This window comes from Colobus angolensis, unplaced genomic scaffold (genome assembly GCF_000951035.1).
Source record: "Colobus angolensis palliatus isolate OR3802 unplaced genomic scaffold, Cang.pa_1.0 Scaffold98, whole genome shotgun sequence".
In the NCBI taxonomy this organism is placed as follows: Eukaryota; Metazoa; Chordata; class Mammalia; order Primates; family Cercopithecidae; genus Colobus; species Colobus angolensis.
The window spans coordinates 7,948,329-7,963,970 of NW_012123820.1; the positions used below are offsets into that span (position 1 = coordinate 7,948,329).

The 15,642-nt window shown below is 36.5% G+C and overlaps 1 protein-coding gene across 1 annotated transcript in view; it reads left to right on the top strand.

Annotated features, from left to right (window-relative positions):
- Window positions 1–15,642, top strand: part of ROBO1 (roundabout, axon guidance receptor, homolog 1 (Drosophila)) — a 147,069-nt gene that overhangs the window by 36,982 nt on the left and 94,445 nt on the right. The window contains exon 4 of the mRNA XM_011932798.1: window positions 911–1,038. Coding sequence (XP_011788188.1) covers window positions 911–1,038 — 128 coding nt within the window. The remainder of the gene's footprint in view (window positions 1–910; window positions 1,039–15,642) is intronic.

Here is a 15,642-nt window from a genome sequence, read left to right on the forward strand (position 1 = left end):
CGATGTAAACTGTCTGAACTGGGAGGTGAGATGGAGACAGGGCTCCACAGTAAAGAGAAATTTCTAAGACTAAAATGACGAATTGGATGAGTTGTTAGATATGAACAGCTGGTGAAAGAAGATACGTAAATGTGTTAAGGAAAGGAGTTGGTTTGTGTTAGGGGAAGAACGGAAATTTTATTTAATACATTAAATATTAGGTGCCTATGGAATGTGATGTCTGATTATTAGTTAGAAATCCAAATTTGGAACTTAGATGAATTAGGGATAGGAAATGTTTGTATAGTAGATCAATATATAAACTATAATAGATAACTCAGGGAGATCATGTAGAGTAAAAAGAGGACTACAGTGAAAGTTCAAGGAAAACCCAACATTTAAGGGGAGGGAAGATGAGGCAAGACAAGTGAACTCGAAAATGAAACTGGGTTCAAATTTCAACTCTGCCACCGAACTAGATGAGGACCTAGGCCAGGTTGCCTTACCTCCTATACCTCATTTTCCTCATCCAGAAAATGGAGGTGAGCCTAACAGTGATTTCATACCATTGTTATAAAAACTTACAAGGATAAAATCTATAAAACATTTAAAGTCTGGCAAATGATAAGAATTTAATTAACGGTCACTATCTTTTTGTTTTAGTGTGACCACAGGAGCTTGAGGAAATAAGTAAATAAATGCCAACTTTACCCCAAAATGTTCTTTTAGAAAGTAGTTTAATACGTTAGTCCACGTAATTATGAAAACAAGCTTTTCTTCTGCCAGCTGACTTAGAGGAATCCACATTTTACTCTTTGTTTTAAATTATCAGAAAAGAATGTGGCACGTGCTTTGAAGCATTGTGTGTATAATGATGAGATCTTTCAAGTAGAAAGTCACTTAACTGTGCTTTCTTTTGTTATGTCATTAGATATGAAATCCGAGATGATCATACCTTGAAAATTAGGAAGGTGATGGCTGGTGACATGGGTTCATACACTTGTGTTGCAGAAAATATGGTGGGAAAAGCTGAAGCATCTGCTACTCTGACTGTTCAAGGTAGGCATTGGGGACGTCTTTGTTTCGGTGGTTTGAGCATGCAAAATATAATGCTGACAACTGAAGAAAATATTATGTATAGGGCTGTGTTACATATAGACTTTAAGTATTGCTCTAAATAATGTATTTCAAACATATTTAAAGAACACATATTGTTTTGCCTATGGGAGCTCTGTAAGTGTTACAGGAAATTGAATTAAATGTTCAAAATTATGTTCAAAATTGAATTAAATGTTCAAGAGAGTTCAAAAACTATCTTGGTCAAGTAGAGGCGAAGAGCGTGCTTTAAACTCCAGGTCTTCAAACATAGAACCCTTCTAATCTTTTAATTAAATGACAGCTATTTCTGTCTTGGAGGAAACTTTGTCTTTGGAGGAAAACAAATCTTTCATTACTTCAAGATCATCCACTTTCAAGGGCCTGTACAATTTGTAAAAGAAAAAGAAGATTCTATTACTCTTTAGAATGTAGGATTCATTGAATAGGGACTTTGCCATTGTTTTCTGTGCACAGAGTGCTTGCATCATAACAAACACTCAATAAATATCAGCTGATTGAATGAATTGCACTTGTACTTTGCTAATTTTGATACAGATTTATTATTTAGTATCATGTGATCCCAAGTGGATGCCATGTTCTGTGGCTACCAGGTTTTTGAAAGTCAAAGTCACGTCTTAAGCTGATAGGAGGAAATGGATCTGTCACCTCTTTTCCACCCATAATCCAGAAGTTTGTCCCTCTCATAATCCCATTTTGGTTTTCTCTGTGATGTCATACTGATTATTTCTCACTATATCTCATTTGAGAACTTTCCCCTATTTTTTTTTTCTTTTTATGTGGCAAGTTGTTGATCGTGGAATTTCAGAGGCAATGACCTTTAAAAACACATTTTATTGGTTGGGAAAAAAATTCCTATTTTGACAGTATATATAGTAAATGAAAGTTCTGGCCATAAACCATGTAGCTTGTTTTGGGTCTAACATTAGCCACACTTGATGTTGTCATATTTTCTGAACACTGTCTCTTCTAAGACTATTTAGGAAAAAAAGGTGGCTTTTGAGGGAGCACTTCTACTGGGGGATTTGTACAAAAGAGCCTTGTGGGCTTTTTACACTAGAAAAAAAAGAGCGAAGAATATTTCCTTCCTGTCTCTAAAGCCATTATGTCCCACTTTGGGGTTTTCAGCTCAATCTCATAAAAAACAAAAGGAAAAAAAGATCAAGAACAAACATTGAGTTTCTCAGGCCAAGACTACTTCTCTTTAATCTAAGTTAGACTTGAGCTCCAAGTAAGGCTAAAACTAAGAAAAGAAAACCTTCACATTTACAGAAAGCATACATTTAAGAGGTGTCAAATCCAAGTTCAAAAGCCCTCCAGAAGGAGTAAAAGTAGCCAGGATGAATGCAAGACATGAAAAGGTGTGTCTATCTCTAGGCAATTGTGATAAGGAGGTTGACTGTCTATTTATTACGTTAGTCAGTGAAATGTGTTTCACTTTGTGTTTTCAAGTACTTTACCTTGGTAGCCTGATGCTTTTGTAACTAACAGCTATTCTGCTGTGTATGCAGTAGACAGTGAAATCACAATAGAGTTTCTTCCTGCAATTTTAAATTCAGTTACAAAACTCATTCAGCCTTCAGTTTTCCATGTGGAAATCTTGCTCTCTAAGCCTTGGTTTCAGTGGAAATTGGCACAAATGATCAAATCCAGAAACTACTGGAATTTAGAATTTCTCATTTCAACTGTGTTGTGTTTTCTATAAATGTTTAAAAGATCTGCGTATAGTTAAGGATATATTATTCAATATTAAAATAAAATATGCCTATTAACATCATTATTAAAACATCTTTAACATGCTAGAATAATAAACAGAGTATGTTAAAGAAGGTAACATGATTCCCAACTCCAAAAGATAACTAAGAAAAAAACATTCCAAGGAAACCTGAGCAGGTATGCCTTTTTTCATCTTTTGAGATTGAATGTAGAAAAACACCAGTTACTACAAAGGAAGCTAATCAGGATTGAAGCCATTTGGTAGCAGGAAATAATGAAAGTTAAAAAATTCAGTAGTGTAATTGTATTGTTAAAAAGCTTTCTGTGTTTTGTGACATTTTTAACAGACAGTGTTGCAGTCAGTATGAGCTTAAACATAATCTTTCTCTCCCTCCCACCTCATACAATGAGTATTTAATTTGTATCATTGATGTTAAGCCAATAAAGCCCTGTGATGTAGGTAGAAGTTGTGGGAATAAATTACCTTACATAAGGGTGGCCATTTGATTTTCAACCCCAGCACCGATGCAGTTAATTCCAGCATCTTAAAAAGAACCCTGATTTGAGAATTTTTTTTTTTTTTTTTTGCCAAGGTCTTCTTGTAATCCCAAATTCTGCTGTTTTCTAGATGATATGTCTTTAAATATTCCTCTCTTGACTCTAGGGGTTTCCATGACTTTTCTACTTCTGTACTCATCATGGTTCTTTCATGGTACTGGACACGTAGTAGGCACTTTATCTAATACATTCTTATTAAAATTTGAAATGTGAATATGCGTTTCAAACTTCTGCTTGAATGATAGAAATAGCACAGGGGGCCGGGCACTGTGGCTCACACCTGTAATCTCAGCACTATGGGAGGCCAAGGCAGGCAGATCACCTGAGGTAAGGAGTTCGAGACCAGCCTGGCTAACATGCTAACCCTAACCTTGTTTTAACTAAAAATACAAAAAATTAGCTGGGCATGGTAGCATCCTGCTGTAATCTCAGCTACTCTGGAGACTGAGGCAGGAGAATCGCTTGAACCTGGGAGGTGGAGATTGCAGCGAGCTGAGATTGCACCATTGCACTCTAGCTTGGGCAATAAGAGCGAAACTCTGTCTCAAAAAAAAAAAAAAAAAGAAAAGAAATAGCACAGGGACATCCTAGGGAAAACTCAAGCAGTTTCTGCTGGCTTTGATTCTGAGTGCCAACAGTATGCTCCATTTGATCAAATTTGAAGAGATTACCATTTATGAATGATGCTGCCTTATGACCTGTGTTTGAAAGAGCACGGTAATTGTTTTACTATCTGTCTGTATCTCATAATGTCATGTTGTATACCTTAAATATATACAATGAAATGTATTTTTAAAAGGAATGGAGGTGAAAAGGGAACAGAGTAAAATCTAGGGCTAGACACTGTTTCTTAAACTTACCTGAAGTTAATTTTATACAGATTATCAGGCATGGCCTATAGAAAATCCAATTTAGGAGATCTGGGTTGGAGCACAGAAATTTCTTTTTATTTTTAAACAAGCAACTTCACAAACCTCAGGAATGAGGAGTTACTTGATGAACGGACAGAAAGAATAGAAGACTTTTAAAAAATGTCTTTATAATTTGAGACTTACAGAGGTAGAAGAAGTTATGTTAAAGATAATGGTATAGCTCAGAGAATGGACATTGGAATCAGGCAGAATTTAGTTGAATCATGATTCTGTCATTTACTGCTATGTAACCTAGAAGAGTTTACATAAATTTCCTGAGACTCAGTTGACCCATATGTAAAATGGACAGAGTAATACCAACCTTTGTATAAGGATATTTAACATGTTATCTGTTACACAGTAAATGTTTTGTAAGTAAAGAGCGTTATACTTACAAGTGTTATTGATAGCTTTATTGCTTAATTTCAATAATTATTATCTGGTAAGAAAAATAGTAGCGTTAGATAATTCTAGATAAGTGGCTTTTCTATTGCAAATGAAGAATCTGAAGTACTAATACTGTCATGACAATTTATTATGTAACACATTATTAAAGACATTTCTCAAATATAAAGCATTACATTTTCATTTTTTAAAACCTTTGTTGGAAGGTTGAGGCAGAAGGAATGCTTGAAGCCAAGAGTTCGTGACTCCATCTCTACAAAAGATAACTTTAAAATCAATCGTGCATGTTGGCATGCACCTGTAGTCCCAGCGACTTGGGAGGCTGAGGCAGGAGGACGGCTTGAGTCCAAGGGTGGGAGGTTGCAGTGAGCTGTGAACCCCATCATTGCACTCCAACCTGGTTGACAGAGTGAGACCCTGCCTCTAAAAATAAAACAAAAATAAAAATCCTTATGGGCTATTATAGTAAATGTGTTGGATTTTGCTAGTGCCAGTGAAGCTAGACCTACATATGTATTGAAGTTTTGCAAAATAAGTAGATAAATTATTGAAATTTATGACCATTTTGGAAGAAAAATTAATTAAAAAGATGGCATTACATGTGCATTGGAGTGTTATTGTTATGGAAGAACATTCAGCCAAGCGTTTTTTATCACAATTTCCATTCCATTATCTCTAAGAGTGACTGTTTTCTAATTTTTTTAGATTCTCAGTACCTCAGTTTCTCCCTGTAAAGTAATGGTGCTTCCTCACAGTTCATACAGAGACTAGTAAGATTATCCATGAGCAAATATCCTCAAAAACGTCTTTATCTCCTTAATGATCATTCCAAAACATGGATGAAATATGAGGTTGCACCCTGTTAATAGAAAGTAGTTGCATCACTAAAACCTGCATCACATCTGGAGTGACATTTGTGGGATTACTTGTTCCTGGCCAGTGGAATGCCAAAGTCAACTTAAAATATTGAATCAAATAAGATATTGATTACTTAGTAATGCAGGTTTTATTTGACTTAGGAAAGAGGCAAACTGTAATAAAATTTTGGTGATATTAGGAAGTTTGGGCTAAAAATATATTTTTCCAGGGCTCTGTGAGTATTTAGGCAATAAAAAGAATATCCTGATCCCTTTAACTTGTGTATTGGTATTTATGGTATACCAATATTGGTACATTGTCAAAACTCATTGCCAGAATGAGACCCAAAGGCTCAGCAGTAATGACCTATTGAAGAATAATTACTGTTCATTATCTGACCAATACAAAATGGTGAAACAATGCTGTTTGGGGTAATTACAACAGAAAAGTGTTTCTGCTTAACTTTTAATTAGCCAGAAAATTCAGCAAACCTGAACCTCACATCACATCATTTTCTAAACTAAGCAAAGGTTCATTACCTATAAATGTTAACCATCAGTGTTGTTACATCTATACTTAGTGTTTGTCTGCATCCCTATTTCCCCTCCATAGGTATAACAGCTACATACCTTTCTTTTCAAGAAATCTTTTTGTGAACCTAAAATACACAAACAAAATCAAGCATCTTTTTAAAGACATATCACCTCTATTTTGATTTATTACATTGTTCTAATTGAACTGTAGCATCTCAATTTGACACGTGTTAGGATTGCTGGCTCCGTCTTGGTAGGAATGAATTATTCACTGAAGTGGTATTTCATGTTGCATAATGGCTCCACCTTTTAAGACAAAAAGATATATACTACAGTGTTTATAACAATTTTATAGGCTGTGACATACCTATAAAAGGTAAAATCTAAGAAGAGCAAAATAGATGCATAGAGGCACCCTGCCACTTTTTAAACAGGGTGTCACTGAAACTGCTAAAACGTATGCCTCCCCTTGGTATTCAAGAATGTTGCAGGTTTGTTTTCATATTAGTTTGCTATCTTAATCTAAATCTATTATGTATTTATTAGATGCTTACCAAGTGGGCCTTCAGGTTCTTCTTAGAATCAGATGATTGTCAAATGAAATTTTTTTTTATTTTTGAACTAAAATGATTAAATAAAAAAATAAGAATACTCTTTATTCAAAGTAGACGTTAAGAAAAGCCTGGTGAATACAGCTTCAAAATACTTAAAAATGAAAAAAAAAGTATAGTTATTGAATTATTAATAACAAACCCTATACAATTTATAACTTTACTTTCAATGACAATCATGTTGGTGGCTTTTTAAATTATTCCATTTTTGAGGAGTGCTATTCCAAAAGAAAGACAAGTGATAAAGCCACATAGTTGAAGGTTTGAGTTTCTCCTGTTTCTGAGTTTGTCCTCAGCCTCTAAGGTTTCTTATGATTCCTTGCTTCAGTGATACTCATTGCTTAAACAGGGCAAAGTAGATGGCATTATTAATCTTTCCACTCCTTTTGTAACTTCACAGATAAAGCAGCTCTTCTTACTGTCACAATTTCATTTCCAAAGTTAAGTTTGTGACTCTCTATCACCAGAGTGATCATGTTCCCATCGCAGTGTCCCATCAGTCACAGGAGACCGAACTGAAAACGGCCCGAAAACAGACTTCCATACACCAACCATTTCCCAAGCTATCACCTTTTATCTCCCTGAGTTGAAATAGAAGAAAATGCAGTCCCATTTTTGTTTGTCTCTCTCACAACAGGAACTAGAAGACACTTAGTCTTCTCATTTCTCTTGAGGCGTGAGTGTAGGGCCAGCCAGCCACAGAAAGCAATACGTGTAGGTCTCAGTTCACACCCCACTATACTCCTCTGCAGGCTTCTCACAGGGACCGGTCAGTTTTTGAAGCTCTGTTCAGGGAAAAGGCAGGTGCCAAACATTGCCAAACCTGATGACGCTGTGTTATCAGATGACTGGGATTTCTGTGAAATCCTAGTTCTTCTCTCGTAAGAGCTTGTCCCTTTTTCTTCCCTTGATGTGAAGTCACTCTAGTCTCTCAACTTTCTCAGCTGTTTTCTAACCATAACATACAGTATCATGAATGATGTTGCTGTTTCTTTAAATGTATTGCTGACATACAATGGGAATGTGAAAACATCAAAAGAATGTGCATTCTATTCCATTCTGCAGAATTGTTGTTTTGTCTCATGCTTCCCCTAAGTATTAATGCCAGCTGTGCAATGAAGAAGCGTAACACTTTCTCGTTAGGACTGATTAGCCAGTGACAGCTTCTGGGAGTCTGAGCCTTCAAGTATGAGATTGACATGCGACAAAGGAGACACAACGATAGAAAGAAAGAGCCGTGCTGTCTCTGCCTGACTTAACGGCTGCTAGTGCGATGCTTCCTAGAGCCTCTCTCCTTGGTGCTAGTAAAATACATGCTTCAAAAAAGAAACTTTGGTGAAATATCTAGCACGCTGCAGTTTATGATTGACCCCTATTTACTGTCCCAGTGAACTCAGAGCTGAAGAGTGATTATAACTTTCAGTAAAACAAGAAGCAGCTGTCAGAGGTTTGTCTGAGCCTTTGAGTTTCTGCTAACCCAGTCTGTAAGCATTCGTTCACAGAATTATAACAGTGAAGAAGGGAAAGTAAGAGCAGACCAGACAGCAGAAGCCGAGTCCCCACTATTCTTCATTTCACGCGTGGGCAATGCAACTGCAGACACACAGTCAGTCGACAGCTTGACTCTTTAGCCTTCGTGCTCCCACTTTCCCGTGTCTTGTTCTTAATCAGTCATCACAAAATCCTACTTATTTTGCCTTTTACCTATTTCTCAACTCTCACCACCTCCCTTACCTTATCGTTGCTCCATTTTAGGCCTTTATCATCTCTCTGGGAAATGATTAACTTCTAACCAGGTTCCTTGCCTCCACCTTGTCTCACAGAATCCATTCTTCACACAACAGATTAATCTCCCTAAAAAGGCTGGGCGTGATGGCTCACGCCTTTAATCCCAGCACTTTGGGAGGCCAGGATAGGAGAATTACTTGAGCCCAGAAGTTCGAGACCAGCCTAAGCAACACAGTGAGACCCAGTGTTAAAAAATTTTTTTAATAATTTAAAAAAGATTTTTAAGAAGATTGTCTACCTAAAACACAGTTCGAATTATATTAATTCCTTCCATAAATGACTTCCATGGACTTCCATGGTTCCCATCTCTCCAGGGTAAGATCCAAAATACTTTTGATGATGCTAGCCTCCTTTCTTGCTACTCACTTTAGTATAATATGCTATATTCCTAATTTTTGTGTGTGTATACGCCACCATGTAGCTTAGCTCTGGGCTTTTTGTTATGTTGGCTCCTTGATCTAAAATGCCCCAGCCCCACCTGCCCCATCTTCTGCTCACTAGTTACTCCTATTCTTGGACATGGTTCACATAAGCATCCTCCAGCAAGCTTTTCAGACACTCCCCATCCGAGTGAGAGTTAGGTATTTCCCATTCACCTACCCATCGGATGCCACTACTGCCCTTAAAGGTATTTCAACGTCTGAACTGCTTGGCTATGAGTTCCTTAGGCACACACTTTGCTTACCTTGCTTTATTAGTCTCATTGTTTACTGCAGTCTCAGAGGCATCTGTTTTAGTTAGGGTCCTCCAGAGAAACACACCCAATAGCATCTATAGAGGTAATAAGAGGAGATGTATTATGAGCATTGATATGAGGCGTCAGGAATTCCCACCATTGCCATCTGCAAGGTGAAGAACCAGCAAAGCAGGTGGTGTAATTCAGTCCAAGAGCAAAAATCGGACATTGCAGGAGCAGGAGATGTGAGTCCCAGCTCCAGAAGAGAGCACATTTGCCTTTCATCTGCCTTTTTTCTACCTGCACCCTCAATGGATTGGATGACGCCAGCCCACGTTGGTGAAGGCATGTCTTCTTTACTCAGTTAACGGTATCAAATGCTAATCTCTTCTGGAAACACCGTCACAGACGCTCCCAGAAATAACATGTTACACGCAAATGGACACACAAGATGAACCATCACAGAAACCTTGATGTTCTTGTGACATTTTCTGTGTGAGTGAATTCAGCGCTCATCCTGATACACACTGGTTGTTGAATCCTAGATAAATCGTCTAACTTCTCTGAGATTCAGAGTTCTCGTCTGTTGAAAAATGAGTGTACATGTAATATAAATATCAGTCAGCTAATAGGAAAATAAACTAGTGAATAAAATAGTTAAGTTCCCAGGAAAGTGGGTTGTGAATTACGGGGTGCTTAAGCAAATGCAATTGTTGTTACAGTTTTTATGGTTGTTTTTCTCAGCTTCTTCCGAAACAAAATTAAAAATTCATCAGATTCCTGTTAATTGTTATTTTGTCCATAGAGATTTGACATTTTTGATAACTGATTAATGTGAACTTTGGTTATTATTTTACTTTAACTTAACTATTATCCCTCCCTGCTATGTTCAGTGCTGCTAAATTTCCTGATAGAATGAATAACGTTGAATCCCATCACTGCCTGCTCCAAGTAGTCCATATATTGGAACAATTGAATTAACTAAATATAAACAAATTTAGATGTACTGTACTCAGAAATAACTTCAATATAATTTAGTCTGGAAAAAATGGATCAGAAGGCGTAATCCACAAAAAGAAATACGCATTTGATCATTTTCTAACATGTGAATTAGCAACTTTGAAAATAATCAAGATACATGCTAATCTTAATGTAACATACTATGCAAATGTATGACTGTCTTTTTGAGACAGGGTCTCACTGTGTCACCCAGGTTGGAGTGCAGTAGCCCAGTCATGGCTCTCACTGTGTCACCCAGGTTGGAGTGCAGTAGCCCAGTCATGGCTCACTGCAGCCTTGGACTCCTGGGTTGAAGCAATCCCCTCCCTTCAGCCTCCCAAGTAGCTGGGACTACAGAAGCATGCCACCATGCCTGTCTAATTTCTTTTTTTTTTTTTCTGGAAAGATGAGGTCTCACTGTGTTGTCCAGACTCATGTGTGTGTGTGTGTGTGTGTGCTTAATGAACCATTACATAATTATTTCAGATTGTAAAATTAAAATGTAGGTAAAAGTGAAACAATATAGCTTACTGTAGACTTTATTGCCAGTAGGGGATAAACTTTTAAAAACTTGCATTCAAAAACACCTCTGGAGGAAAGAAGACCTACTTTGTGAATCTACGGTTTCCATAAATAGAGTTCACTGTTTAACTTTCTATCAGCACATGAGATCTTTGTGTAAGATTCATAGGACTTTTGCAGCTTATATGATAACTAGGCATAAAATAAATATTGAGAGAAAAAACTGGGTCCTTCAGCTCTGAATATCCTTTATTTGATGTAGACTCCATTTAAATCATTTGTTGGAACAGTTTCCTTAAGTTGCTAATTTTAGAAAATCTGGCAATATAATAGTGCATTGTTTCTGACCATTAACGTGGTTATTTGAGTCAAAGCCAAAACTAATAGTGTCAAGGGACCTTTTTGCAGAGTCAACTTAGGTTTAGTATAATCCAAGATCTTGGTTGAAAACTGTGAGTTCATCAACATTTTGATGAAACACATATTATGAGACCCCCTAAAGCTTTATTTGACAATTTTAGGAACCTTGATATGTGTGTGATGTTTTTGCCAGACTCTGACAAGACATAGCAGACTGGTTCTTTGGGGAATGGTTCTTAATGACATATGGCAGTAATCCACAAATGCCTACTAAAGTCACTAGTGCTACAGTAAGCAGTGCTTCAGGGGTTGGAGGATTATATATATGTATGTGTAAAATGGTGGTAAATATATATATTAAACATATATATTGGATAGATATACAAATATGTATATATACACATATTCAATGTAATATATATTTATCACTGCTTGTATGTATGGATACTCTTAATACTAACCTCAAGAGTCTTATTCAAAATACTACCTTTAAGGGATGTGTTGTGGAGGTTTGTGTGTGTTTCGTCTCCTCCTCCTTCTCATACTCCTCCTTCTTGTTTATTTTGTAGTTAAAATAAGGATTTAAAATTTTTCAACTGAAGACTAGGGGGGCTGATGGGGAAAGAGATTTTATGGTAAAAAGAAAACCGAAAAAGACAAGATGTGATGGAAACCTTTGAAGAATCAGTATTGCCCGTTCTTTGTGAGCAGGCTGAAAGTAGAATGCCATCAACCAAGAGATTTAGTGAAGTCCCACTACAGAATTTAACAAGAGAGTGATTTGTGAGAATAACTCCCTCGCCTAACTCTTCTGATCCAGTGGGGTAAATAGGAGGCTGAGCACCACTCCTGCTGGGTTTGTTAATGCTGTTTCATTGGATTGAGTAGCTTTTTGGCCTATGATTCTTTGCTGTTTTGTTTTGTTTCTCCCTAGAGGAATAAAGTAAAGAACTTCTTGTGTACCTATAGCTTAAAGAAACAGCTATTGTAACCCTAATGATTGCTGAATGTGTGGGATTCTCTTAGATTTCTTTCATCCACAAAAAAGGATTTTGGGTTTCTTTCAGTTATTTCAAAAAAACAGATAGAAATCATAAAGGTTAATCGAAAGAAAGGCATTCACTTCATGGCCGTCCTACAAAGAATTTGAAATGCTCTCTTCATTGTGTACACCAGGCAAATATTTGAAGAAATACGTAGAGCACTCAGGTACAAGAAACAATTGATACATAAGAAGATTCAGCAACAAATAATGACACAGCACCTCACTAGTAAATAGCACATCCTAGGCCTTCCATTATGGTCTGAGTTTTACTGTGATTTATCCATCTACATAACAGTGGGTAAGGTTTTGTCACTGCCCAGTTGTATAACTGAGCCACTGTCTTTAGTAACCAAACTAACATTCTGAAATCATGGCGTCAATGGGGAAAATGTAATTGACTTGTATGGATATATCAAATCTCAACTGCTCAGCCTGAGAATGAAATTTGGAGAAATAAATTACTTTTTTGCTGTTGTCATTGAGAGGTAGCGTTTTTTAAAATGTTCATTTTAACAACCTCACATAATTTTAAGACTTGGAATTATTTTGTCAGAGTTAGTATCATTCAATATAAAAAATTAATTCTAAGTTGATTCACATAATAGTTTGTATTTTATCCAGAATTGTTTGTACATTAAGTGATCAAGTTATTTTATTTCTTAAAAGAGAATAATTGCAGACTGTTTACATGAAGGACACCTTTACCTTATGATGAATCCTGAGTAAACTAAACAAGATAACTAAAAATGTGACTGTTTGTACATCCATATGTATGGATATTTTTTATTATTTGCTTACTATGGTTTTAAATATTTTGATAGATATGCACAGCATGAATCATTTAGGCTGAATAGTATTCACTGTTTTTTAGACTGGTGAATCATTTTAGCGAATACCAAACATCAGGGTCATCATTAGAGTAGTTACACTTGATAATTACACAGCATCTGGTGTCCTTCGAGCCTTATTTTAGTAATTTAAAAATACAAAGCAATTCTTTTTATTTTAGTTTTAAAAAATATTTTGTATAAATTAGAAGTTAACATTTTGTAGTATACCTAAAGTTTGCAAAACTGATTAAAATATCATGAGCACTTTAATTTGTTTTTAAACTGTTTCTCTCAGGACTTGATAAATAATGTGCCAGTATAAACACACCTGCAGAAAATACTGAAGTAAGTATAAGACAAAATATAGCTGAGTAATTGCTTTATAACAGATTTATGAGGGTAGGAAAATCCATAAATGGTTGTTAAAGTTAGCTTTAGGACATTTATTTTGTGTGGTCAATGTTATTAGGAGAGAATTTAGAGCATTGCACAATTAAACCTGATAGATAGGCCATTTTACAAAGGCGCTTTTAAAAAGTTATTTTGTGGATGGTGAAATAGCCATTGCAAACAGTGCCTTTTAGGTCATTAGTGAAGAGATGAGAAGTGCTTTTGTGGTTTTCCTTAGGCTTTTAACTCCCCCAGAATGTACTTAATCACTAAATATAATTGATAATAAATAATTTTGACCTGATTTAGGTTTCTTGAGAATAAACATTAAATCATGTGACTCTGTGCTAGATTGTTGAAACTTTCAATTTTAGACATGGTTGGGGGCTTATAAAGCATTTACTTTCACACTGCCTTTGACATTTACAGTGAGTGTTTTAAAATGTTTTATCACATCACTTTTCAGACATGGAATTGGTTGTTTTATCATTGTTTCTATAAGAAAATAAAATGCAGAGAAAGTTATTTTCCCCCAAACATTTTTATAAGTATGAAACTGCTCATATATGAGCAATTATGTATCTATGTTCATCTAATATATCAATACAATATTGTACAATATTGTACACTTAAATCATTTCTTGTCAAAAGTCATTTTGTTTAGGTCATGGAGACAAAACATTTCAGAACCAAAGTTACGTTAGAGTAAGGTTTAACTCTTTTTAAAATTACAAACAAGTCATCCAATGTAGTAAAAAGTTGCTATTTGTACATTTTAAGAGCTGGAGAGGCCAGGCACGGTGGCTCATGCCTGTAATCCCAGCACTTGGGAGGCCACGGCAGGTGGATCACCTAAGGTTATGAGTTCGAGACAAGCCTGGCCAACATGGCAAAATCCTGTCTCTACTAAAAGTACAAAAATTAGCCAGGTGTGGTGGCTGGTGCCTGTAATCCCAGCTACTCAGGAGGCTGAGGCAGGAGAATCACTTGAACCCAGGCAGAGGTTGCAGTGAGCCTAGATTGCGACACTGTACTCCAGCCTGGGAGACAAGAGCTAAGCTCTGTCTCAAAAAAAGAAAAAAAAAAAGAGCCGCAGATACCAGCAGAATTCTGATACTGCCTGTCTTACCTGATAGGTGACCTTACGAAATTTACTTAATCTTCATTTTCTTTCTTTTGCAAAATCGAGATATTGAATAATTCCTTACAGAGCTGCTGAAGGGGTTCCTCATGTGTGATCTGACACACAGTTAGCTAGGACCAATGCCTTCTTGCTATTAAACGGAGATGGAGAATGTTTCTGTAATTTATGCAGGATCACAGGCTTGATGCCTTTTGGAGAGGATCCAAAAGTTGTTTAACTACCAGTTGAGCAGTGCTATCATTACGTCCTCATGTACCTTAACTCTGGACCCTCCCTGAAATACGCCATTTAAAGATAGACATTCCAGTTTTCAGACAAACCAATTCTTGAGCACCTTCTATGTACACAACAGTATGCTGGGTACCATGAAGGATGTACAGATAAACACAACGTGGATCCCTCTTCACAGAGCTCATTATAGCCTAGTGAAGAAGAGAGAGAGACACACAAATATCTATAGTGTCAGTGGAATATGAAAAATGGACTCTTAAAGATATCACTAAGTGCTTTCAACTGGGCTATTGGAACGTTACTGTCATTTCTTCCACCTTTCAACCGATATTTAAAATGGGAGTAACAGCATCACCTTGAGAAGTTCCAGAGAAATAATGGCCAAAAAATGAGCAAATACTTGCTCACGTGGAGCACACAGGCTAATTTCAGAGAAACACAAAACAGTCATACAAATGTATAATTTTAACTATCATATGTGCTCTGAGAGGCAAATTAAGGTTGCTGTGAAAATACATAGCATTCTGATATGATTTCGTTCAAATTTAGAGGTAATTTCTTAAAAAAGTATTTTTTTAACTGAGCTCTAAATACTGAATATTAATTATATGGGTGAAAGGGGAAGATCCCAGAGTATAGTGTAAATGGAACTAGAGGCAACAGGGGGTGTGGTGTGCTCAAGGACTGAAAGAAGGCCAGCAGGGCTAGGTCAAGGAGAGGGAGAAGAGGTGATATGAGAAGACACTGAATTGTGACACAGCAAGGCCACATTAAGAATTTCATTTTCTATTTTAAAAGTAATGGGACCTTGCTGAAGGACTTGAAGCAATAAACAAAACACAAAAACAAAGTGTAATTATATTATTATTATTATTATTATTATTATTGCTTTGAGACGGAGTCTTGCTCTGTCACCCAGGCTGGAGCACAGTGGCATAATCTCGACTCACTGCAACCTCCACCTCCCGGG